The sequence below is a fragment of the Melospiza georgiana genome, chromosome 31 (assembly GCF_028018845.1).
Source record: "Melospiza georgiana isolate bMelGeo1 chromosome 31, bMelGeo1.pri, whole genome shotgun sequence".
Taxonomy (NCBI): Eukaryota; Metazoa; Chordata; class Aves; order Passeriformes; family Passerellidae; genus Melospiza; species Melospiza georgiana.
Genome location: NC_080460.1, coordinates 4,197,405 through 4,222,950, shown reverse-complemented (window position 1 = coordinate 4,222,950; position 25,546 = coordinate 4,197,405). Strand labels below are relative to the sequence as shown.

Genomic DNA, 25,546 nt, shown 5'->3' with positions numbered 1-25,546 from the left:
CCAGTGCCCACCCAATGTACTCCCTAAGCCCCCCCAGTGTCCCCCCAGTATCACTCAAATGCACCCCCACTGTTACCCCGGTGTCCCCCCAGTATGACCCCAATGTCCCTCCCAGTGTCTCCCTATTATCCCCCTACTGCACCCCCGGTGTCCCACCAGTATCACCCCATTGTCCCTCTCATTATCACCCCATTGTCCCACCCAGTGCCCCCCCATTGTGCCCTCACTGTCCCCCCAGTGCCCCCCCATTGTGACCCCAATGTCCCCCCCAGTGTCACCCCATTGTGACCCCAATGTCCCCCCCCGGTGCCCTCCCCAATATCACCCCAATGTTCCCCCGTGTCCCCCCATTATCTCCTCACGGATGCCCCATTGTCCCCCCATTGTTCCCCCGTTGTTCCCCCATTGTCCCCCCATTGTGCCCCCGTTGTCCCCTCGTTGTCACCCCATTGTCCCCCTGTTGTCACCCCATTGTCCCCCCATTGTCCCCACGTTGTCCCCCCATTGTCCCCCCCATTGTGCCCCCGTTGTGCCCCCGTTGTCCCCCCGGTGCCCCCTCACTCCCCCCCCGGCGGTGCCAGGCCCCGCCCCCCCGCGCGCGCCGGGCACACACCCTCGCCTTTGGGCCAATGGGGGCGCGGCGGCGCGGCCACGTCACGGGCGCGGGGGAAGCTCCTCAATGAGCGCGATTGGCGCGGGGAGCGCGCGGCGCTGCCGGGGCCGCTCCGCTCCGACCGCTCCGAGCCGAGCCGAGCCGAGCCGAGCCGAGCCGAGCCGAGCCGAGCCGAGCCGAGCCGAGCCGAGCCGCGCCGAGCCGAGCCGAGCCGAGCCGAGCCGAGCCGCTCCCGCCATGATCGCATCGCACCTCCTCGCTTACTTCTTCACCGAGCTCAACCATGACCAGGCGCAGAAGGTGAGGGGGGGTCCCGCGGGGAGCGGGAAAAGTGGAGAGGGGAGAGAGGTGAAAAGGGGAAAGTGAAGAGGAAAAGGGGGGAAAAAAAGCGGCGGGGAAGAAGGGAAAATGGGGGGAGAGGAAAAGGGAAGAAAAAGAAAGGAGGGGTAAAAGCAAAAAACAAAAGAAAAAGGAGGGGTAAGAGTAAAAACAAAAAAAAAAGGAGGGAAAAGAAGGGGAGAGTGAAGAGGGAGAAAGAAGAGAGAAGGAAAGTGAAAAGGGGAATAAGTAGGGAAGGAAGAAGGATGAGGAAAAGAAGTTGGAAGAATAAAGTAAAAGGAAGGAGAAAAAAAGGAAAAAGCAGAAAAGGGATAGAGGAGAGGAGTAGAAAGAGCAAAAAGAAAGGGGGAAAGCGGAAAAAAAAAAAAAGAAGGGGAAATGGACAAAAAAAAAAAAACCCAAAACCCAAAAACAAAAACAAAACAAAAAAAAAAAAAAAAAAAAAAAAAAAGGAGAAGAAAGCCCAAAAAACTTTTTACGAGGGAAGAGCAGGCGAGAGGAGCGGGCAGCGGAGGGGAAGCGGCGCCGGGCGGGCGGAGGCCCCGGCGCTCGCTGCCCGGCCGCGGCCGCGTGCGGTACGTGCCGCGGGACCCCGCGTGGCCGGGCGGCGAGGGGGAGGAGGAGGAGCGGGAGGAAGGGGAGGAAGGGGGGCATCGGGGGCATCTCCGCGCCTGTGCTGCCCGCCGCGGCCGGGACCCCGCGCTCCACGTGTCCGCCGCCCTTCCCGCCGGCGCCGAGCATCCATCCCCGGCTGCGGCTGCTCCGGGAGCCGGGGCACCGGGCCGGGATACCGGGAAACCCAACCGGGGCACCGAGCCGGGGCACCGAGCCGGGACACCGAGCCCCGCACAAGTGCCTCCGGAGGGAGCTGGCACTTGTCCCTCGCGTCCCCTTCCCCACGCGGTGTCCCCAAGGCGCACGTGTGCCCCCGGTCCCCGCACTGACAGGGGTGGAAAATGCCTTTTCGTGACCCGTTCGTTTAGTTTTGGGGTCCTGGATCCTTGGTTTGGGGTTCTCAGTGCTTGGTTTGGGGTTCTCAGTGCTTGGTTTGGGGTTCTGGATCCTGGATTTGGGGTTACGAATCCTGGATTTGGGGGTTCTGAGTGCTTGGTTTGGGGTTCTGGATCCTTAATTGGGGGTTCTGAATGCTTGGTTTGGGGGTTCTGGATCCTGGATTTGGGGTTATGGTCCTGGATTTGGAGTTACAAATCCTTGATTTGGGGGTTCTGGATCCTTGGTGTGGGGTTATGAATCCTGGATTTGGGGTTCTGACCCTGGGATATCGGTCACCCCCTGCCCCGGAGCTCAGGCACAGGAAAAGCTCGGCTGTTCCTGCTCCCCATGGCCCCGGCCTTTGTCTGGCCGGGACAGCGCTCAGGCTGGGCTAAATAAATTATTCCTGGAGGAGAAATGCCGGGTGGGAGGCTCAGGCTGCTCCAGCACTGCTCTGCTGGCATCTGGGAATGGGGTGGAGAGAAACTGTCTGTGATTCCGGGATTTGCTGGTCCGAGCGTGAGGCGGTCGGGATGTGCAAAAATCGCCATAAAAAAAAAAAAAAAAAAAAAAAAAAAAAAAGAGAGAGAGAGAAATGCTTGGAGAGACCCGGGAATAAAAAAACCCCGAGGGAAATGCTTGGGAGAGACCCGGGATAACCCTGGAGATGCTCGCGGGGAAGCGAAACTTGCCACGTTGGCCCTTCAGCGGGGTGAGATAGGAAGGAAACCGGGGCAGGACATTTAAAAAGAAAAAGAAAAAAAAAAGAAAGGTAAAAAAAAAAACCCAAACCTCAAAAAAAAAAAAAAAAAAAAAAAATCAAAAAACCAAAACAAAAAAATAAAAATAAAATTTAAAAAAACCAAAACAAAAAAAATGAAAACAACAAAAAAGAAAAAAAAAACAACATCCCAAAAAACCAAAATAAAAAAATAAAATCAATAACAACCAAAAAAAAAAAAAAAGAAAGAAAAAGAAAAAAAGAAAAAAAAACAAACCCAACCTATACAAAGTGCAGGGAAAAGTTCCCGAGTTGCCGAGGCCAAGCGATCCGCAAGGAAAGCCGGGCTCGGCTCCTCGCCGCTGGCCCCGGGGTTGTGCAACAGCCGCATCCAGGGTAGGGACGGGGCCGCGTTGTGTAACCCCGGCAGAAATAGGCCAGCGGCGCACTCACGCCTTCCTTATCGGGGATGGCTGGGAACGATGCAGGGGCAAAGCCGGCGTGGGCCATTCTCCTTCCCCGTGCCCTGCGAGGAGCCTCAGGAGCCGGCCCCCGCCTCCCAAACGCGGATTGAAAACAGGAAAAATAAATATCCGTGAGCTGGGGATGCTGCGGGACGCGGCGCTGCCCTCCCGGCCGCCTCCACCACTGGATTTCCTGGGATGTTTTCGAACAAATTCCCGGGAATCCTCCCGTGAGGCGAGACGGGGGAGATGCCAGCTGTGCGCCCTGGCTGCCCCCGCCGGGGCTGGAAAATCATCGCTGCCTTATGGAGCTCCCCGGGCAAAGGGAGAAGCCAGCGCAGGCGGTGAAATTCTTGGAAAGCTGCGATTTGTTTGGTTGGGTCTTCTTATCAACCCCTGTGTTTGGGAGAAAACATTGTAGGTGGTAGCCTGTAGGTAGGGATGTGATTTCCCTTTGGGTCAAGGAGAAAAGGAGCTCAGTTTGGGTTAAAAAGTGCCTTTTCCAACAGCTGTGGTTTGTGTCCGCCTCAAGGCCTTGAAAATAGCCTCAAAAATGGGATTTTCCTGTCCATTCTTGCCATGGAGCAGCTTTACCTGCTCTGCCACCTGTCTGGGGGCACACTCCCTCCCTGCCCAGCCCCTGCCCTGCTCCTGCCTGCAGAGTGGGCTGTCCACACTTATCTAACCCCCAAGGGATTGTGCAAACTTTAATTAACCTCGGCGGCGTCCTTGGAGAGATCCCGGCTTGAAAGTGTGCCGCCGCCGCTGCCCTGGGATGTGCCAGCTCACCCTGGCCTTCCTCATCCTCATCCTCATCCTCATCCTCATCCTCATCCTCGTCACTGGGAGGGCAGCTGAGCCTCTCCTCTGCCCCATCCCTCCTTCGAAAGGGGAAAAAATGGGGGTGGGATTGATTCTCCTGCGTTTGGAAAGCAGGGGCAGGTTTTTAGTTTTTTAGGGCTTTTTAGGTTTTTAGGGGTTTTATTCATTTTTTGAGTTTTTTTTTTTTAAGGTTTTTTGTTATGATTTTTAGGTTAATTTTTAGGAGGTTTTTTTTTTAGTTTTTTTTTTTAATTTTTTAGAGGTTTTTTAGGTTTTTTTTTTTTGGTTTTTTTTTTTAGGGGTTTTTAAAGTTTTTTTTTTAGGTTTTTTTTTAGGGTTTATTTTAGTTTTTTAGTTTTTTTTTTTTAGCCCTTTTAGGTTTTTTTTTTTTTAGTTTGTTAGGGGGATTTTTTATTTATTTTTTAAATTAATTTTTTTTTAATTTTTAGTTTTGTTTTCTTTTTAAAATTTATTTTTCCTTTGCCCAGGGATTAGCTTCACCCAGGGATTAGCTTCACCCAGCTGATTCCTCCCTGCTGGCCGCCTCTGCTGGTGTGGCAGGGGTGGCTTTGGCAAATTCCTGGAAAACCCAAGCTCGCATCTTCCCCTGAGGCTGCCCAGGCCGGGTCGGGGCCAGCACAGCTCATCCCACCTTGGGGGAGCCACCCTGGGTCTCCTTCCCGGGTCTCCTTCCCCACCGGAGCCACCCTGCCTCAGTTTCCCTTGCACAGGGGGGTCCTGGGGGCACAGAGGCATCGCCGAGACCCTGTGGGTTTGACAAGGACAAACAGACAGCAGCAGCTGGGCGTTTCCAGCTGCAGAACAGAGAGCAGAGCGTTCTCCTGGCTGAGCTGGGTTTTGCTGGGGTGTTTGGATGTCTCCAGCTGCAGAACTGGAGGGCAGAGCCTTTTCTGGCTGAGCTGGGTTTTGCTGGGGTCGTTCCAGCTGCAGAACTGAGGGCAGAGCACTGTCCCGGCTGAGCTGTGTTTTCCTGGGGCTCTGGGGCAGCGGGGTCACCCGAGGATGGGCTGCTGGCTGCTGTCACTTCCTCACCGTCAGCTCCTCCTCCGGCGCGGATCCAGCTGCTGGCCCGGGGCTGAGGATGAGGAGGAACCGGCCGAGCAGGAACCCCAGCGTGACTCACCCAGTGAGGATGACTCCGGGCGGGCGTGTGTCACCCCGGGCAGCAGCAGCGAGGGAGGAGGGCGCCCACGTGGGCTCGGAGCTGTCCTGGAAGGGTGGAAGGACAAGGACGTGGGTGCCAGCAGCAGGGTGGGGGCAGCCCAGCATCAGCATCACCCCTGTGTCACCGGGGCGAGGGGACGAGCCGGTTCCTGCCCTGAGTCACTGGGGTGGGAAATGGGGGCAGGAACGGGCAGCGCAGCGGGGACTGGGCATGTGGGGCAGGGAATGGATCCCCCAGGCCTCCCCCTGCTTGGCTTTCCCCAAATTCATCGCACCCCACCGGGGATTTGGGTGGGTGGTGCTGGCACAGCATCCCCCTCCCAGGGAGCCAGCATCCCCTCAAGCTGCAGGGATTCCTACAGAACAGCATGCCCCAAGTTAAAAACTGTTAAAAACTGGCATGGGGAGGGAGGTAATTTAAAGAAAATATGATTCCCAGCACAAATGTCCCCGGAGAGAGGGGTGACAGTGCATGCTGTGGGTTTGGGGCGTTGCAACTTTCCCCAGATTTGAACGCTGCTCTGTCACCTTGCAGTCAGCAAATGTTTGGCTTGGTTGGCAAAAAGGTGAAGAATCTGTCCCAGGAAGCAGCTACCCTCTGCCAGTGCTCAGATTTGCTCCCAAATCTGCAGGAATCGGTCACTCCATCTCTGCCAGTGCTCAGATTTGCTCCCAAATCTGCAGGAATCGGTCACTCCATCTCTCCCAGTGCTCAGATTTGCCCCCAAATCTCCAGGAATCGGTCACATCCAGCTGAAAATGAGGTGCTGAGGGATGGGGAGCACGCGCTCCTGCCCCGCTTCCTGGCAGCCACGTGGCTCTGGGACAGGGTTCAGATCAAAATGAAAACAAAAGGCACACGGCTTCCTCTTCCCAGAACCGGGGTCATTAATGGGAATGTTCTGGGAGCCACAGGAACAGAGCTCCCTTCCCTTCCCGTTCCTGCTGCGGTGCCAGAAGGGCTGTGCCCCTCAGCAGCCCAGCCCCGCGTGCCCAGGAGGCGAGGCTGGGAATCAAAGCTGGTTTTTTGGGGCGCTTTAGGCTGGGCTCTAAGCTTGGCCCCCCAGCAGCAGGGTTTGGGCAGGCTGAGGTTTCCCAGCGGTGCCGCCGGCACAGGCGACCCTGGGCTCTGCTCCAGCATCCGGCGTGGCAGCGAGCGAGCCTTGGAGACAGCCTTGGGCCAGGGGACGGGGATTCGCTGGGGTTTGCTTCAGAAACGCGGCACTGAGCTCACGGCCCCCACAGCTGCTCCGTGATCCGCAGCTCTAACGCGCTGCCCTGGGCCGGGGCATGCCCGGCGCTCCCCGGCTTCCTTTTCCTTTCCCTCCCCTCCCTCAGTTTGCTTGGATTTCCTCGAGGAAATGCCGCTGTTTAGGCTGGAAGCTTTCCAGGAACTCAATTGCCCCCTCCAGGATGCTTTGTTTGTTTGGAATTGGCGACCTGACCCAAACCATTCCCTGCTCTTCAGAAGCCTCAAGCAGCTGGGAAGGTGTTTTGTGCTGAGAGGTGCTCAGGCTCTGGCGCTGCAGGCTGAATTCCTCATTTTATCCCATCTCTGTTACAATTTTAGGGGTGTTTGGGGTAACCAACCATGCCGCAGGGAGTTTTGGGGTGTTTGGAGGAGTTTTGGGGAGTCCAGTGGCTCTTCCTTGGTGGGGAAAGATGGATTCAGTGGGGAAGGAGATGTCCTGCTGTACGCCCTGACCTGCTTTAGCTGCCAAGTGGGGTGAGATCCACCTTGGCAGAAGATGATCCAGGTTTTAAGGGCTTTGGGGATTAGGGGAGGTCACCCTGCTGCTCAGGCTGGGTTATTCTGGTGTGGAGGACATGGGGGACGTGCTGGGCAGGGCCTGCCCTGGGTTCCCTGCTCTGGGATTTTTGGGTAGGGGGGCTTCACTGCTGTTCAAGCCAGCGTTTCTGGGATGAGCAGGTGCTCTGGGCTGATGGCGTGGGCTGATAACTCTGGGGATAACCCCGGGCACAGCTCAAGGGGAGGTTTCCCACCCTGGGGCTGAGCTCCAGCCCCAGATCCACCTCCAGACCAGTAACTGGAGCTTGCTGGTGCCAGTGAGCAGAGCCTGGGCACATGGGAGGGGATTTCCAGCAGGTGAAAGCAAACAGGAGGGCAGGGAGGAAAGTGTTTGACTTCCTGCTGGATAAGGAGAGGCTGGCAAACACCTGGTGCCAGCAAATCTCCAGGTTTCCTTCTCCTTGGCCTTTCCCTCCTGTTCAGCTCCCGGTTTTGGGAAGGAGCTGGGAGCACCAGGAGAAGGGACAGGAGGTTTTGCTGCTCCTCAGGGGATGCAGCATCACTCCTGGAATGCCAGGGTGGGATGGAGCCAGGTCACCCTGGCCCTGGTGCAATTATTTGCCCACAAAATGCCCATTTCCTGCAGCTCAGCCCCATAAAGCACGGCCGGACCTGGTCCCGGTGACCCGGCCTTACGTGCCTGCACACAGGTGAGCACACGGGGTGGAGCTTTCCTCCTCGATTCTCAGGGCTTGCAGCTGCCCTTTAATTAGCGCTGAGTGGCGCTAATTGGAGCAGGGCACGGTTTGGGAGCGGGCAGTGTCCGTCTGTCCTGCTCCCTGCTCTGGCCAGGGCTGCTGCTTGGGGAGGAGCATTTCCACACCTTGCCCAGCAGGACAGGAGGCTTTGATGCCGTTTTTGGGAGCATTCCCCACACCACCAGTTTGCAGGAATTGGAAGGTGGGGTGGGTTCCTTCCCTCCCCAGCCACGCGCTGGTGTCACCCCAGCCTGGCCTGTGTCACTGCAGCTGCCACCCGTGTCACTGCAGTGGGGATTGCTCTGGGCTCCTGGTGTGATCTCAGCGGTGCAGGAATGACAGGGCACTGCATTGCTGCCCAGGACAGGCCCTGGGGGTCAAGGTCAAGGTGTGCTGGGAAGGACTTTGCACCTGGAGAGCCTCCTGAGTCACCCCCGAGCTGGGTTCCTGTTTGGGTGCCCCTGTTTGGGTGCCTGCAGCTGGCTCAGCAGCCTGTGGCTCAGCACTCCCAGCTGGCACAGCCTGGGCAGGGATCAGGGTGGCCTTGGGAAGGGGCAGGAGCAGGGCTGGGTGATGCTTGCCATGAGCAATCCCAGCCAAGCTGCTGTGCCCTGCGCTTCGGGATGGCCCAGAGCCTGCTCCAGCTCCCTGTGTGCCCTCAGGAGGGGCTGGGCGCTGTCCTGTCCCCATGTCCCTGTGTCCCCTGTCCTGTGTCTGACCCCATGTCCCTGTGTCCCCTGCAGGTGGATAAGTACCTGTACCACATTCAGCTCTCCAGCTCCCTGTGTGCCCTCAGGAGGGGCTGGGCACTGTCCTGAGCTGTCCTGTGCCCCTGTCCCCACCCTGATCCCTGCTCTTTGTGTCCCTCGCAGGTGGACAAGTACCTGTACCACATGCGGCTCTCGGACGAGACCCTGCTGGAGGTGTCGCAGCGCTTCGAGAAGGAGATGGAGAAGGGGCTGGGGGCAGACACCAACCCCACGGCCTCCGTGAAGATGCTGCCCACCTTCGTGAGGTCCACGCCGGACGGGACAGGTACCGTGGGGCTGAGGGAGGGCTGGGGGCGCCGCAGCAGGGGTGGCGCTGCCACAGGAGGGGTGGCACTGCCACCAGAGCCACCTTGCCCGCTCCGTGCTGAGCGTGGCACAGGCCTGGCTCCCTGCTCCGTGCTGGGGCTGGAGGGGATCCCAGTTCCTGCTGGCCGGGGGAGCAGGGAGGAGGAGGAGGAGGGAGGGAAGCCGCCCTCGCGTGCCCTTGCTGGCAGGACAGAGACAGTCACGGGTCCGGCTCATCAGATTTCACGGGCAGCGGTGCCAGCGCTGTCTGAGTGCCACAGGGCCCCGGGCACTGCAGGGCCCTCACAATGTGGCCTTTCTGCCTCTCCCCGAGCTGCCCAGGCCGCGCTCCAGCCGGGCACATCCTCCTCTCTGCTCCCTCCTGTCATGGGGCTCAAAAGGGTCTGAGATGAGAATGTCGGCTCCATGTTTCAGAAGGCTGATTTATTATTTTAATATATAATTTTATAATATTATAATAGCGATAATATTCTATAAATATTACTAGAAACAATTATAAATTATATAACAATTTATTATTAATTATATATAATATAATATAATATAATATAATATAATATAATATAATATAATATAACATAATATAATATAATATAATATAATATATAACAATATAATATATTAATATATATAAACTATATTTATATTTATATATAATATAAATCTATATATTTATATATTTATAGATAAAATATATAATAATATATATTATCTATAATATAATATAATATAATATAAATAATATAACATAATATATATAAATAATATAACATAATATAAAATATAGAATAATATATAATATATGATATATATTATAAATTGTATAATATAATAATTATAAATTATCATATTAATAATGTCTTAAATATTATTCTAAATAAGTATAAGTCATAAAAGAAATAATTTTATAATATTAATATTTTATAAAATATCAATATTTTATAATAGATATTTTATTTTCATATATAATTATTATATATAAAATAATATAACATAATATATAATTTATTATTTTAACATAAAATTTATATATAATATATATTGAAACCATGCTAAAAGAATAAAAGAAAGGATTTCATCAGGAGGCTAGCTAAGAATAGAGTAGAAGAATGATAACAAAGGCTTGTGACTGACTGAGACAGTCTGGATAGCTGGGCTGTGATTGGCCATTAATTAGAAACAACCACACGAGACCAATCACAGATGCACCTGTTGCATCCCACAGCAGCAGATAACCATTGCTTACATTTTGGTCCTGAGGCCTCTCAGCTTCTCAGGAGGAAAAATCCCACAGAAAAATTTTTTCAGAAAATATCACAGCTACACCCTCGGCCACCCGGCTGTGCCAGGCCTGGGCTGCCCTTTCCATGAAGGAATTTCCCCAACAATTTAAATGCAGTTTGTCATTCAAACTTGCAGCGTGGAACCATTGCCGTCTCTCACTGCAGCCCTGCTGAAAGTGCCTCCCCTTCCCCCTGAGCCCCTGGAACCCTCAGAGCCCCCCAGCTGCACCTACACCCAGAGCTGGGCCTGGCTGCCTGCCCTGGCGCTGAGATTCCCATCTATTTAAATGTTGGAGGATATTTTTAATTACAGGCAGGGCCAGGAGCCGCCCCTGGGCACGGGAACTGGTGCAGCCCAAGGTGCTGGGTGCAGGTGGAGCGTGTGTCAGCACTTGCAGCCTCTCCCCTGCCCTCACAGGACGGATCCTTGGCTCCCTGCCCTGTTTCCAGCCTCTCCAGTGCCCCAGCTGGCATTTCTCACCCGGGGCAGGGGGAGACAGGAGCACCAGCGTGGAAAATGTCACATGAGAGGGATGCTGGGGCAGTCACGGCCCTGCAGCTGCCCATGGAAAATGAGGGGGCTTAGAGCAGACCCCAGGGAAATGAGAGCTGGGATTCCCTGTCCAGCTGGAGCTGCACCCAGCCTCTGAGCGGCACCCTTGGGTTTTGGGGAGGGGGAAAACCAGGGCTGGGGGCTTGGTGCCTGATCCCCGGGGAGGATCTCAGTGCCCAGGGCCACCTCCTTCCTCCTTCCCTCTTTTTAAAGCTCCCGGGCAAAGTCTGACCTGGGCTGGGCCCCTGTGCCAGGTGCCAGGAGCTGCTCCCAGTCCAAGGCTGGGTTATTGCTGTGCTGCAGCCCTGCTCTGAGCTGGGGCTGGTGCCACAGGGCTGCCAACATCCACCTGCGGGGCGTCCCTGTCCTCCCTGTGGTGCCACAGGGCTCTGGGGGATGTCCCTGTCCTGCCCCGTGTCCCTGGGTGGGATTAGACCCCGTTTAATGCCCAGCTCCAGGGGGATGAGAGGGGCTTATGGAAATGCAAGGTCACACCTGCAGGTTAAGCCAAAGCCCAGCCCTGGCTCTCGGGGGCTTTGCCATCCCTCTGTGGGGTGATAAGAGGGGGGAATTCTGCTTTGAAAGCAGGAGCTCTTCTCTAAAAAGGTGCTGCAGGATTTGTGGGGCATCCAAAGGATGCTGCAGGATTTGTGGGGTATCTAAAGGGTGACTCTTGGCAGCAACTCTCCCCTGCCTGTTTGGCTTGTGGGCTCAGCACCGGGGCTGATACCTTATCACAGACCTGGGAGCCCAAACTGGGGCAGTGGCCACACCTGGCACCCGCCACGTGCTCCAGGCATGGCTGGGAGTGTTCCAAGGGAGCCTTCCCTGCCCTGTGTCTCCTGCAAAGTTGATCCACCCAGGAATTCCCAGAAATCCACCCAGGAAATCCCAGGGATTTCCCCCAAACTGCTCTTTTTTTTGGGATCCTCCTGGGTTACCCCCAAGGAGCTGAGCAACCTGTGTCCCTCTTGGCTCCTCTTGTCGCTGGTGGATTTATCAGCCCTCTGAGGTGTTCTCTGTGCCCTGTTGGTATTGATCACCCTCCTGAGGTGTTCTCCATGCCCGGCAGGTATTGATCAGCCACTGGAGATGCCCATTCTGGGGCTGTTTCCATGTGGAACCACTGGAGATGCTGATGGAGCTGGGCTGGGGCTGTTTCCAGCCTCATTCCCTGCAGGTGCTGCTGCTCTGTGCACACCAGTGGCCCCGATGGCCCGCGGGTTTTGTTCCCTTTGTGCCTCACAACAGCCAGCACAGCACATTCGGGGCTCTGAGTGCTGAGAGAGGCTTTCCCCTGCCCCCAAACAGCCAGCTGGGCGCTTTTCCCTGCCCCAAACACGGCCCTGGGGCTGCCCTTGGAGGAGCCTCGTTGGAGCCCTGCGTGCTGGGAATTTCAGATTTCCTGTGCCGGGTGCAGGAGAGCTCTGCGTTGAGCTGAGGCTGTGGAGAACACTTCCAAAATCGAGTGGTAGCGCTGGGATTGTGGGCGTGGAGTTTGGATAGAAGAGTGTGATACCACAGGAAAAAGCCTTTAAGATTTTAGAATATAGGGAAATCTGTAAAGCACGAGGGAGGTTTTAGGGTGGAGGCTGGTCCTTCTTTTTCACCTTCCTCCCTTTCTTCCCCTCCTTATTTTCCTCCCCTTCTTCCTCCCCTTTTCCCCCTTCCCCTCCTTCTCCTTCTCCTTCTCCTTCTCCTTCTCCTTCTCCTTCTCCTTCTCCTTCTCCTTCTCCTTCTCCTTCTCCTTCTCCTTCTCCTTCTCCTTCTCCTTCTCCTTCTCCTTCTCCTTCTCCTTCTCCTTCTCCTTCTCCTTCTCCTTCTCCTTCTCCTTCTCCTTCTCCTTCTCCTTCTCCTTCTTCTTCTTCTCCTTCTCCTTCTCCTTCTCCCTGAGTTTGGGTGGTTTTGTGTAATTGGATAAAAAGCCCCCATTGCAGCCCATGGGTGGTTGGTTATTGGGTTAAAAGTAAAGATAATTTCAGTGTCATTTTTCAATGGGACGGTTTATCCTTAAAAGGCCTTGGAGAGAGAGAGAGGCAGGGCTCCAGTTTCAGTTTGTTGGAGTGCTGCAGAGCTCAGGGTTTGTGAGAGCACAACAGAGATAAGAGCCAATAAACATCTGAGTCCCAGCATGAAATTCTGTCCTGCACGTTTAATAATGGCAAATTAAAAGCAGCAGAGATTCCTCAGCCGCTCTCCCTGGAGAAGGCAGCAGTGAGGCCCCAAAACTTTGGGATTTTCTCCCTCCCTGGTTTCCTGCAGCCACGTTCCAGGAGCGTGTGGCATTCCTGGGCTGGGCTGGGGGGTTTGAGTACGGCACAAGCCAGGCTGGGGAGTTCCCACAGCTGCTATCAGGGTTTAACCCTTTGGGATGGAGGTTTGGGAGCCTCCAGCAGCATCAGTGGGGTCAGGAATGGCTCTGCTGCCTCCTTCCTGATGGAGCCCGAGGCTGCAGCTCAGATCCCTGCTGGTCTGGGCTTTTCTGGGTGGGATTCATGCCCCAAAGCATCGGTGATGGTCAAAATACTGATCCTCTATGTGGGCAGAGGAGGGGCAGGGAATGCAGCGACTGCTCCAATAAAATACCGAAAAAATAGAATAGCGGACAAAATGATGAAATATAACAAAAATCTACAAAAATCTGGGCTTTTCGTGGTGCCTGGGAGGGGGTGGTGAGCTCGGGGCTCCGTGCACAGGGGAATGAAGGGGCTGTGCTTGTGCTGACCCACAGAGGACGGCGATTTCCTGGCCCTGGACCTGGGCGGCACCAATTTCCGCGTGCTGCGCGTGAAGGTGTCGGACAACGGGCTGCGCAAGGTGGAGATGGAGAACCAGATCTACGCCATCCCCGAGGAGCTGATGAGGGGCAGCGGGGTCCAGGTGGGCTCCCGGGGGGCTCCTGGCCGGGGGATGCTGCTGGCAATCCAGCACTGGGCATGGGGGATGCGGCATCCCCTCGCAGTGGGGCTTTTTCTCACTCTTTCCCTTTTTTCCAGCTTTTTGACCACATCGCTGAGTGTTTGGCCAACTTCCTGGACAAGCTGCAGATCAAGGACAAGAAGCTGCCCCTGGGCTTCACGTTCTCCTTCCCGTGTCACCAGACCAAGCTGGACGAGGTGGGTGAGGGGGCTGAGCCCTCCCCGTGGGTCCCACACCAATTTCAGCTCGCCCAGGGCAGCTCGCTCAGTGCCTCAGTTTCCCCAGCCCCAAGGCAGGGCGGGTGTTTGCCTCCCTAAGGGGCTGCGGCCATAGGGCTGGAGATTTCAAATCTTGAAATTTGGAACTGAGTTCTTCTCCTCCCCCCAGGGCTCAGCTCAGCCCCTGGCCAGGTGCCCCTGGCCGCAGGGGACTGTGAGCCCCCCACCCCACAGGGCTGGATCAGGGAGCATTCCATAGGCACAGCCAGCCATCCACCCCTCAGGGATGGGTCAAGGAGCATTCCTTGGGCTCATGAGCAGGTTTTGCTGCAGGGCTCAATCAAAGCTGGTCATGGGAAGCACGTTCCTGCTGCCGGGGCAGCAGCGGGCAGCTCACGTGTTGTTTGGTGGCCATAAACTTTATCTGTCACGGAAGCTGCGGCTGATGGCGCAGCTGGTGAGCTGATAACGGGGAGCCAGGGGTCACCCCCAAGCCTCCTCTTGCTGTTCCCCTGCAGAGCATCCTCGTGACGTGGACCAAGGGGTTCAAGTGCAGCAGCGTGGAGGGCAGGGACGTGGTGTCCCTGCTGCGCAAGTCCATCAAGAAAAGAGGGGTAAGAGCCTGGGCTGGGGGCACACGGCTCCTGGCCAGCACACCTGGGCTCTGGGCAGGTGCTGTGGTCAGTTTTGCCTCTGTTGGGTCAGCCTCTCCCCTTTCCACCACGTCAGGACTTTGACATCGACATCGTGGCCGTGGTGAACGACACCGTGGGCACCATGATGACCTGTGGCTACGATGACCAGAACTGTGAAGTTGGCCTCATTGTTGGTGAGCTGCAGCCAGGGGAAAGATGTTCTAGGGGTGTTTTACGGGCTCCAGCAGGGCCAGAGGGAGATCCTGCTTCTTGCAGGCCTGGGGGTCCCTGGGGGAAAAAAGAGAGGGGGATACCAGTGCTGGAAAACCAGCATTGTGCAGAGTTTGTTTGCTGGGTTCTTGGCTTTCTTTGGTGCACTGGGCTGTGGCCAAAGGGACATGGGGAATAATGGGAATAAGGGATAATGGGAATGGGGGATAAGGGGGATGAGGAATAATGGGAATGGGGGATAATGGGAATGAGGAATAATGGGGATGAGGAAAGGCCGTGTCCCCACTCACCCTGTGCCCCTGCTTGGCCCAGGAACTGGAACCAACGCCTGCTACATGGAGGAGATGAGGCACATCGACCTGGTGGAGGGGGACGAGGGCAGGATGTGCATCAACATGGAGTGGGGAGCCTTTGGTGACGACGGGGTGCTCAACGACATCCGCACCGAGTTCGACCGCGAGATCGACATGGGCTCGCTCAACCCTGGCAAACAATTGTGAGCACATTCTTGGCTCGGGCTCGTGGTTTGCTCAGCATTGTCCATCCTCCCACAGTCACTGGGGCTGGGGAGGTCAGCCCAGCTAACTGGGTCAGCGTGTCCTCTGTCACTGGTGCAGAGAGGGGCTCTGTCCCAAACCAGGGCTCTGTCCCAAGCCAGGGCTGTCTGCCCCACCTGCTGCCCTTGTGACCCCCTCATGTGAATGATTCCTGTTCCCTTCCTGCCCAGCAAAGTCCCCACCAGCTCAGACAGAACATCCACATCCCAGTCCTGCAGATCTCCCTTTCCCCACAGTGCTCCTGTGGCCTGGGGGTGACCCTGCAAACTGACTGAGCCCCTTCAGGTGGCCACGAGGTCTCTTTGCAGGGTGATGGTCGTGTCCACGTGGCCTCATATGCTCAGTGATGGGATAAACTGCTCTGGGAAGGGATTACCCAGATTCTGTTTGGGATGGGAGGCTGCCAAGGGGTTTTCAGGTCGTCCTGTGGCCACCTCGTGGCACACACAGCCAAACACACATTGTTTAGCCTGGAGAAAAGGAGGCTCAGGGGGAGATAATGGAGAGAGAGGAGAGGTTTAGGTTGGGTATTTGGGAAGATTTCTGCTCTGAAAGGGCGTCAGGTGTGGCACAGGCTGCCCAGGGCAGTGATGGTGCCGCCATCTCAGAGGGATTTAACAGCTCTGTGGATGTGGCACTTGGGGCTAGTGGTGGCCTTGGCAGAGCAGGGGAATGGCTGGACTTGCTCACCTTGGAGGGCTTTCAAACCATTCCCTGATTGCACCCCATGCCTCCCCACGGGCAGGTTTGAGAAGATGATCAGCGGGATGTACATGGGCGAGCTGGTCAGGCTCATCCTGGTGAAGATGGCCAAGGACGGGCTGCTCTTCGGGGGAAGGCTCACGCCAGACCTGCTCACCAGGGGCCACTTTGAGACCAGATTCGTGTCTGCCATTGAGAAGTAAGTCGGATCCAGGGCTTTCCTGTGTCCCAGCCCATGGACGGAGCGGCACCGAGCCAGCCCAGGCTGCCACCCACAAGCTGCGTTCCCCCTTTTGGCATGAACCCCCTTTGTGGTTCCAGGGAGAAGGAGGGGCTGCAGAAAGCCCACGAGATCCTGAGCAAGCTGGGGCTGGAGCCGTCGCACGAGGACTGCGTGGCCACGCTGCGCATCTGCCAGATCGTGTCCACGCGCTCGGCCGCGCTCTGCGGGGCCACGCTGGCCGCCGTGCTGCGCCGCATCCGCGACAACAAGGGCGGCGACCGGCTGCGCTCCACCGTGGGCGTGGATGGATCTGTGTACAAGAAACACCCTCAGTGAGTGTGGGATGGGCATGGGGACAGGGTTAGCAGGGGCTGGAGACAGTGACAGGGATGGGGACAGGGACAGGCTGCGCTCCACCGTGGGCGTGGATGGATCTGTGTACAAGAAACACCCTCAGTGAGTGTGGGACAGGGACAGTGACAGGGATGGGGACAGGGACAGGGACAGGGATGGGGACAGGGACAGGCTGCGCTCCACCGTGGGTGTGGACGGCTCTGTGTACAAGAAACACCCTCAGTGAGTGTGGGATGGGCATGGGGACAGGATCGGGGGGTGCTAGGGGTAGGGACAGGGATTTGAGGACAGGGACATGGATTCTGGGTGTGCTGGGGACAGGGCCAGAGAGGGATCTGCTGCTGCCAGCAGTGCGCACAGCTCGGCACACGAGAAGCGCCCCCAAAGATCCCCTCGTGTGTGCCCAGAGGGTCCCACTGAGGCCCCCTGTCCTCCTCCCGCCCAGCTTTGCCCGCCGCCTGCACAAGACCGTGCGGAAGCTGCTGCCCGACTGCGAGATCCGCTTCATCCGCTCCGAGGACGGCAGCGGCAAAGGCGCGGCCATGGTGACGGCCGTGGCCTACAGGCTGGCTGCTCAGCACCAGGCCCGCCAGAAGATCCTGGAGCCCCTCAAGCTGAGCCACGAGCAGCTGCTGGAGGTGAAGGAGAGGATGAGGATGGAGATGGAGAAAGGGCTGGGCAAGGAGACGCACGAGGAGGCGACAGTGAAGATGCTGCCCACCTATGTGTGCTCCACTCCTGATGGAACAGGTGATGTGTCCTGTGTGAAACCCCTGTGTGTGAGCCCTGCAGCTCCTGCATCCTCGGGAGGGGCTGGATCCTTTGCTGTGGCCGGTTCCTCTTTGTGGTGGGAGTGGCACAAAGCTCCAGTTCGGTACTGGGCAGAGCACTGAGCCTCTGGGACGTTCTGCACCTGATTTAACACAAAGCCTGGCCACAAATCCTGCCACAGGATTCCCTCCACCCTCATCCTGGGTTGTGCTCCTGGTTCTTCCTGTGGCTTGGGCGAGTGCCTGACCTTGGCTTGAAGCTTGTGCAGGTCCTGAGTGCCAGGAGCTGGACTTCAGTGATCTTTGTGGGTCCCTTCCAGCTCAGGTCTATGATTTGAAGCCTCACCATCACCCTGAGTGTGGAGCAAACCTCTCCATCCTCCTCCTACCTGCAGCCCCTGTTCCTAGCTGTCCCCAGCCACGTTTCCATTTCCATCCCTCTCCTGGGAGGAGGGCAGGTCCATGTCTGCTCCGTGCTGGGATCTCTCTGAAGATCCTCTCTGGCTTTGCAGAAAAGGGAGATTTCCTGGCCCTGGACCTGGGAGGAACCAACTTCCGCGTGCTGCTGGTGCGCGTCAGGAACGGGATGCGGCGCGGGGTGGAGATGCACAACAAGATCTACTCCATCCCCGTGGAGATCATGCAGGGCACGGGAGAGGAGGTCAGTGTGGGCAGGCATACGGGGGAAGCGGCCTCTTTGCTGGTTTTGCCTTTCCAGAGGGTGAAACCAGGAGTGGGGAGCGCTGGTGCTCTCCTGGCCTTGGAGCAGCCAGCTGTGCCCAGGGCTCTGCAGTTTGGGCAGCTGGGGCCTGGTTTTTGGGTTGGAAATGGTGTTATTCCCAGCCATGAGTGAGCCTCCCTGGATCCCACACACCCCACGAGGGCAGATAAGCATCACCCCCATTTCCCAGATAGGGAAACCACAAGAGAAGCAGTGAGACACGTTTGGAAAGGGTTTTGCAAAGCGCTCCAGGCAGTGCTTGGGGACTGGGCTGGAGGGGATCCCTTGCAGAGGGACTGGGTCCCTGCTGGTCCCCAGCCCTCCAGGCACCTGTGGGTGGAGATAATGCAGGCATTTGGCCACACTGTGGGTGGGGAAGAGGGTGAGCTGAGCTTTTTGGGGTTGCTCGCCTCCCACATCCTGCTCTGTTCAAAGTCCTGGGGGTGATCTGAACACTCCAGCAGGCCTGGGAGTGGGTCAGAATCCCCAGAAATCAGGCTTCCAGCTGGGCCCTGGCTGTGGTGGTGACTGTTCTCCCTGGCTTTGCTCATGCAGCTCTTTGACCACATCGTGCACTGCATCTCTGACTTCCTGGAGTACATGGGGATGAAGGGCGTGTCGCTGCCGCTGGGCTTCACCTTCTCCTTCCCTTGCCAGCAGAACAACCTGGACGAGGTAAGGGGTAACCCCAGCCCTCCTGGCAGCATCCCTGCCGTGCCTGGCCCTTCAGGGGCACTCACTGGGGGCTTTTCCCACCACAGGGAATCCTCCTCAAGTGGACAAAAGGCTTCAAGGCGACGGGCTGCGAGGGAGAGGACGTGGTGGGGCTGCTGAAGGAGGCCATTCACAGGAGAGAGGTGAGCAGCCACAGGGCTGGGAGAAGCTGGGCTGCTCCCACATCCTGGCTCTCTTTGGCATCATTAATTGGCCTGTAAAACAAATTACTGGGCTGAGCTCAGCGTAATGAGTGTCGGAATTCTCGCAGCCGCCCTTACTCATCACTCGAGGTTGGATTTTCAGACCCTGGGGCTACGGGCTGGCTCCTGGCCAGGGCTGGAGCAGACTTGTCTGGCCCTGAGCTCAGGAGAGAGCGGCTCGTTTCCTCGGCACAGACCACCCCGAGCTCCTGCCAGGGGCTGCTCCTGGCCGGGCTGACCCAGCTGGAGGGGTCTGAGCTCTGCCTGCAGGCAGGAGGGGCTGGGGAAGGCCAGGTGTGAGCAGACTCAGCAGGGATTCCAGGCCCTCCAGGAGTAACTCCTGCAATCCATCCCTCTGCAGGAATTCGACCTGGACGTGGTGGCAGTGGTCAACGACACCGTGGGCACCATGATGACCTGTGGCTACGAGGATCCCTACTGTGAAGTTGGGCTGATTGTCGGTGAGAACTGAGCGTTCCTTGTGCAGCTCCTGCCCCGTGCTGCCACCCCTGCCCTGCCCTGGGGCTGTCCTGGCGTCCCTCTGACCCTGCTCCTCCCCACAGGCACGGGCAGCAACGCCTGCTACATGGAGGAGATGAGGAACGTGGAGCTGGTGGAAGGGGACGAGGGCAGGATGTGTGTGAACATGGAGTGGGGCGCCTTTGGGGACAGCGGCTGCCTGGATGACATCCGCACCGAGTTCGACGTGGCCGTGGATGAGCTGTCCCTCAACCCTGGCAAGCAGAGGTGGGTGGTGGCTTTGGGGGGCTGGAAGGGGCCCCAATGGGGGGGCTCTGCCCCAGCAGCCCCTTGGTGGGTGCAGGGGATGATGGGCAGGACCCCGACGTGTCCCTTGTCCCCTGCCCATGCTGCTGAGGGGATTGTCCAGAGGGCACCTGGCAGAGCTGGAATCCCCAGCCAGCCCCGGTGTCCCTTCCTGTGCTGACGTCCACCCTCGTCCTCTCCTGCCCAGGTATGAGAAGATGATCAGTGGGATGTACCTGGGGGAAATCGTCCGCAACATCCTGATGGACTTCACCAAGAAAGGGCTGCTCTTCCGGGGACGCATCTCGGAGAGGCTGAAGACCAGAGGGATCTTTGAGACCAAGTTCCTGTCCCAGATAGAGAGGTGAGCTCCACCAGCTCCAGAGCAGGGATGGAATGTGGGGGAATTCTGGTGGGAGAAGCTCCACGTGAGCTTGGCGTGGAGCCGGGGCAATGCAGGACGGTGCCCCACGGGTGAATCGGCAGAGCCCACGTGGTTGGTTGTGTGCAGGGACAAGGAGAGGCTGCCTGGGGCTGGCAGCACAGATGGCTCTTTATGCTCTGCCCTGGGCAGGGTGGCAGGGGCGTCACACTCCGCTGGCCTTGTCCTGAAACAGCCTCCCCGATCAGGATGTGACACCAGGCCACATCCAGGCCTGAAAGCTGAGGTTTAGGGGGCTGCAGGACCACCCCAGGCCCTGCCACGAGCCCGAGCACAGGGTGAGAGTGAGGATGAGGATGAGCAAGGGGAGGCTGCCCGTCCCTGACGCTGCTCCCGCCGTGTCCCCGCAGCGACTGCCTGGCCCTGCTGCAGGTGCGCTCCATCCTGCAGCACCTGGGCCTGGAGTCCACGTGCGACGACAGCATCATCGTCAAGGAGGTGTGCACGGTGGTGGCGCGGCGCGCGGCCCAGCTCTGCGGCGCCGGCATGGCCGCCGTGGTGGACAAGATCCGCGAGAACCGCGGCCTGGACTTCCTCAAGGTCACCGTGGGCGTGGACGGGACGCTCTACAAGCTGCACCCGCAGTGAGTGCCTCTGGATGTGCTGCCTGGGGAGAGGGGGGCTCGGGGAGAAGGTTCGGGGGAGAATGGGGGAGGATTGGAGGTGTTTTGGGGGCTTGAGGCCTAACAGGAGCTCGCTGACCCAAACTTGAGGCCTAACAGGAGTCAGCTGCTCCCTCAAGGACAGGGGCTCCTCCGGTCCCACTGGGCCTGACCCAGACGTGGAGACCAGGCTCAGCCAGGGCTTCAAGTCATGGGAATGGGTCATGAAGGTTCATGGCCACACAAATTGCCTGTGCTGGTTGGCTGGTGCTGCTGGGCACTGGAGCTCAGACAGGATCTAAGGCACTGAGCTGAGCTTAAATAGGGCTCAGGAGCCCATGGGCAAAGCGAGGCACTGAAAACTCCCCCCCAGATGGGGCTGGTCAGGGCTGTTGAGGCTCAGTAGAGTCCCAGGGCTTGGTGGGCCTCGAGAAGGGGCTGGATTCAGGCCTGAGTTAAGGTACAGCACGGTTCTGTTGTAACCATGGGCTTGGGCACACAAGTGTGGAGACTTGGGCTTTCTAAGCTTCATCCATGACCATCCATCCACCCACCCATCCCTCCCCCTGGGGTCCGTGTTTCTCCTCGAGGCTCTGTGAAGGCGCATTAGGGGCTGGGACTGACACCTTCACCCCGCGGCCGCTCAACTCAGAGCCTCTCGCTCTCCTTGCCCCGCAGCTTCTCCACGGTGCTGCAGGAGACAGTGAAGGAGCTGTCCCCCAAGTGTGAAGTGACCTTCCTGCAGTCGGAGGACGGCAGCGGCAAGGGCGCCGCGCTGATCACGGCCGTGGCCTGCCGCATCCGCGAGGCCGGCCAGCGGTAGAGGCGAGCAGGTTTGCCCCGGAGCTTGGTTCCAGCAGAACAGGACGCGTTTCCTCTCCCAGCCCCTCCCTCCTCCCCCTGCACACACTCACACACCCCCTCCCCTCCAAGCAGACTCGTAGCTTTACTCCTTCTCGGGGCACCACGGCGCGACGGAGACGCCGTGGGCTCCGTACCAAGTGTTGTCGTAGGAGTTTCCTTGCATGCCATAAAACCCGCTGTCGAGTAAAGCTCACAGCGCCTTTTGGCTTCTCCCTGCATTTCCAGGTGGTGCTGGAGCTGTCCCACCTCCGTCACACCCCAGCTCTCCTCCCACCACCGGCCCTCCCCTAGCAGCAGTAGGGATAACACTCGGATGATTCAGACACTGCATTGTCACTTTAACAGAACCTATTTATGTGTGTCGGAGCCGTAGCTGTCCGTGCTGTAGAAGCAAACCTCTAAGATTGGGCTAAAGACCTCCACTAGTCTTTTACCCTGATCAAGGCTGTATTATTTCCATGAAAGTCATGGTAACTCTTAAAGCACAAGGTGCAGAGTTCCACGGGCGTGGCTGTGGCTGCACTGGAGGTACCGCGTACCTCCCTTGGTGAGCGACCCCAGAAAGTTCTGGGGCCAGGCTGCAGGGCCCTCAGCCTTGGAGAACAGTCCCAGAGAAGCTGCAGGGCCTCTCAGCCTTGGAGAACAATCCCAGAGAGGTTCTGGAGCTCCTCAGCCTTGGAGAACAATCCCAGAGAAGTTCTGGGGCTCCTCAGCCTTGGTGAGCAATCCCAGAGAGGTTCTGGGGCTCCTCAGCCTTGGTGAGCAATCCCCGAGAAGTTCTGGGGCCACAGGGCCCCTCAGCCACCTCAGCAGAGCACGTGCCTGGAAATAATGGGGGACTCAGGGTCTGATCCCGTTTCCTGCCCTCTCCCCAGCCCTGAGTAGTGCAGGACGTGGCGTGTGTAGGTCGTGTTTGCCCCCAGCCCTTCCCTGTGCACGGTGGGCCCCAGAGCCGCGGGTCAGCGTCGCCCCTGCCCAGCCCCAGCCCGTGTCTGCCCTCGGCGTGGAGAGTCTGGTTTGCTTTGTGTCTGTGAAATAGTTCTGCGGCCGCAGCCTTTAGGTGGCACCTGATTTGTACACTGTATATTTATGTTTTAAGAGATCTGATGTCTTTTTATGTACATAGTCTTGGGGGGGGGTTGTATCACTTAGTTTTAACGTCACCTTTTCATGTCGTTGAAGAAGAGTACAGAGTAATTATTTTCTTTTTTTTTTTTTCTTTGATCCTGTCATGTAATTTTATTTTTTTTTTAATTTAAAATTTTCTTGGGGTAGACTGGAGAAAGAGACCCAAATACCCGAGGAACTGTTGTACAAGAAGAGGTTTGGGCATTCTGACTTTACCAGCAGGACAAAAGGGAAAGCAGAAAGCCAGGGCGTGCAGGATGCTGTGGGCTTCAGGCTGGGTTTAACCTTAGCAGAGGTTTTGTTTTGTGCCCTGGAATGTCACATCCCTGGGGAGGTGACACACCCAGGGCCCTGCAGGTCCCCCTGTGCCCGCAGCATCATCACCTGTGTGCCCTGGCCCAGTGCAGGGATCCGTTTTTGCCAGCAGAAAACTCTGGACGAACTAGAAGCTGCAAGTCTCTGCCTCAGTGAGAGGAGGCAGACAGAGGGTGGGGGGGTTTTCTGTAAATATTTAGCAGAAGTTAATGAAATTTCAGTGATGTACAAAAAAAAAAAAAATATAACTAATAAACCCCACAAACAGCCCTTCAGATTGGAGGATAGAGTTTTGTCTATTTTTATGTATATTTTTATACTGCTTGGGGTAACCTCATTACCAAAAGTCTCTCTTCTGTGTTGGGGGTCAAGTTCAGTAGCACAATTTTAAAGGAAAATTACTCTTTTGGGCATTTTAAATGCTTATTTTTTTATAAGCCTCAAGACGATTATAACAAATAAAACCTGTGTATAGAAATGATGTAAGAAACCAAGTTTAGTGGAAGTTTTAGAAGCTGTCAAATAAATCTTTGAAGGATGATGCAGAAATCCTCTAATCTGGTACCAAGCAGTTTTGTGTGATTTTTTTTCCTCAGAAAACCAGCATCAAAAATCAGAACAGAAATCTTTTTAGCTGCTGCACTGTGCAGAGTTGCATTAGTGGCTGTTTTTACTCTTAGCCAGCTGTGCCCCTGCTGAGCTCCATAGTGTTTTCATCTGTTAGTGAGTGAAATTTTACAGCTTTGGGGGCAGAATGGGAAGGATGGGGATCTGAGCAGCCCTGCTTTTGAGCAGGGGAAGGACAGGGTGAGAGGGAAACTGGGGAGCAGGGTCACCACAATCCCCTCACCTGCTGCAGCTCACAGGGGTGAGGACCTCACCCTTGTGGGTGCTGGTGGTGGATTTTTGGCTGGGCTTGGTCACAGGGGCATCCCCTGGCTCTCCAAGGCTCCCCCAATGCTGGAAAGCTTTTGCTTAGGCTCAGAATAAGCAGGGTCTGCGATGTTCCCAAGTCAGAGCATTACAGGACAGCTCTGGGTGCAGCCCACCCTCCCTGGGGCTGCAGGGGAGTTTGGGGAGCCCCTGGAGGGGTTTGGGGATCCCTGGAGGGGTTTGGGGATCCCTGGAGGGGTTTGGGGATCCCTGGAGGGGTTTGGGATCCCCAGCCCTGCAGGTGTTGGATGTCCAGCCCAGAACCTCGCGCCAAAAACGTCGCCATGGGATGTTCTGTGAATGTGTTTAAAATGAAGAAGGGAAGATTAAATCCTAGTTGTTGATATGAAGGGAAGATCAAATGATTATCTGTGGGGACAGACGGACAGACCGCTCAGCCTGGTTTGTCTTCCCTGCAGCAACAAGTGCTGCTTTGTGGGTTTAGGATGGTTTTGTTGTGCTTGGTTGTTCCCACCTGGATGCATTTTCTTTGCCTTCCTGGGGTGCTGGAATGTTCTCTGGCCGCGCAGGCAGCAGGGAGCGGAGTCTCTGCCCTGCCCTGCCTGGCAACTCTCCCCTCCTTGGTACTTTGGACAGGATTTTATTGGGCTTTTAACGTAAATGTGCATCTATACAAACACAATCAGCAAATGACCGAGAGCTGCAAGCAGAATTTGCCTGCTCTGCTGCCTTGCTGGAGCCCAGGGCTGGCAGGGAGAAGCTCGGTGTGGTATCAGTGGGGCACAGATCCCTGGCCTGGCAGCAGCTCAGGTGCAGTTTGACCCGAGATAACTCGGTGCCTCCTCTCCTCTCTTATCAGGCAATCCAAACCCATCTGGCTGTCACAGAGATAAGGGGGTGAAAGGTCCAAGTGCACAGAGGGGAGAGGTGCAGAACGGTGCCAAGTGCACCGTGCAGGGGCTGTGAGGAGCAAGGTAACAACAGAATAACCTGGAATGTGGGGAGCCCTTGCCCCATTCCCCTCCAGACAAGGAAAACGCCTGTTTTGGGCACATCAGTCCCTTGCTCTGGCACAAAAATGGGCACTGAAGGCAAAAAGAGGCAATTCTTGTTCTCAAGGTAAATTGGAGAGAGGAAAATTGTCTCCCTTTGACATCCCTGACCAGCCTGAAATCCTTCTGGCCTGAAGCAAAGAAAATGCACCTGGATGTGGGCAGGGGAGTCCTAAAGCCAAAGACTGTGTGGCTGCTGGCAGAAACGAGTGCTGTAGATTCACCTGATGTTGTTCTCTCTATTGTGTTTACAATATTTATTTTAGCAATTGACTGCAACGATATTATATATAGGCTTCCTTATTTTTGTACTTTTCATACCTGAGTGTGGTGTTGTACTGCTCAGCTCCCCTCGGCCACCACTGCTGCTCCTCAGAGACAATAAACCAGAGAAAAACAACCACCAGCCACTGCTGGGCTCCGTGTCGTGTGTGTGGGGCCCTGCGCTCGGCTGTGCCCCCCAGCCCACCCCAAACCCCTGGTGCTGCCCCGGGGAAGGGGCTGCCCCTGGCACTGGCAGTGCCCACGGCCAGGAGGGCACAGGGACACCCAGGGACCAAGGGACCAAGGGAAGGGGTTGGTGCCTGGCAAATCAATGCCCAGATGAGTTCCCTGCTCCACATCCCACATCCTGGGGACACTGGGTGGGTCCCACTGGGGTCCAGAGGGCACAGCAGGAT

The 25,546-nt window shown here is 56.4% G+C and overlaps 1 protein-coding gene across 1 annotated transcript; it reads left to right on the top strand.

Annotated features, from left to right (window-relative positions):
• The first annotated feature begins 831 nt into the window (after positions 1–831).
• Positions 832–25,273, top strand: LOC131094878 (hexokinase-2). Its single transcript, XM_058042470.1, has 18 exons — positions 832–913; positions 8,518–8,680; positions 13,289–13,437; positions 13,554–13,673; positions 14,213–14,308; positions 14,424–14,523; positions 14,873–15,056; positions 15,863–16,018; positions 16,141–16,374; positions 16,842–17,146; positions 17,679–17,827; positions 18,443–18,562; positions 18,649–18,744; positions 19,166–19,265; positions 19,368–19,551; positions 19,778–19,933; positions 20,362–20,595; positions 21,292–25,273. The coding sequence occupies exons 1-18, from the start codon at positions 851–853 to the stop codon at positions 21,434–21,436; spliced, it is 2,754 nt and encodes a 917-aa protein (XP_057898453.1). The 5' UTR covers positions 832–850; the 3' UTR covers positions 21,437–25,273.
• The last annotated feature ends 273 nt before the right edge of the window (positions 25,274–25,546 follow it).

Bases quoted from the DNA above. Each gene is read 5' to 3' on its own strand.
- LOC131094878 (XM_058042470.1), top strand. From the start codon at position 851: ATGATCGCATCGCACCTCCTCGCTTACTTCTTCACCGAGCTCAACCAT. The intron at 14,524-14,872 runs GTGAGCTGCAGC...TGCTTGGCCCAG, and splicing joins TGAAGTTGGCCTCATTGTTG to GAACTGGAACCAACGCCTGC. The intron at 18,563-18,648 runs GTAAGGGGTAAC...TTCCCACCACAG, and splicing joins AGCAGAACAACCTGGACGAG to GGAATCCTCCTCAAGTGGAC.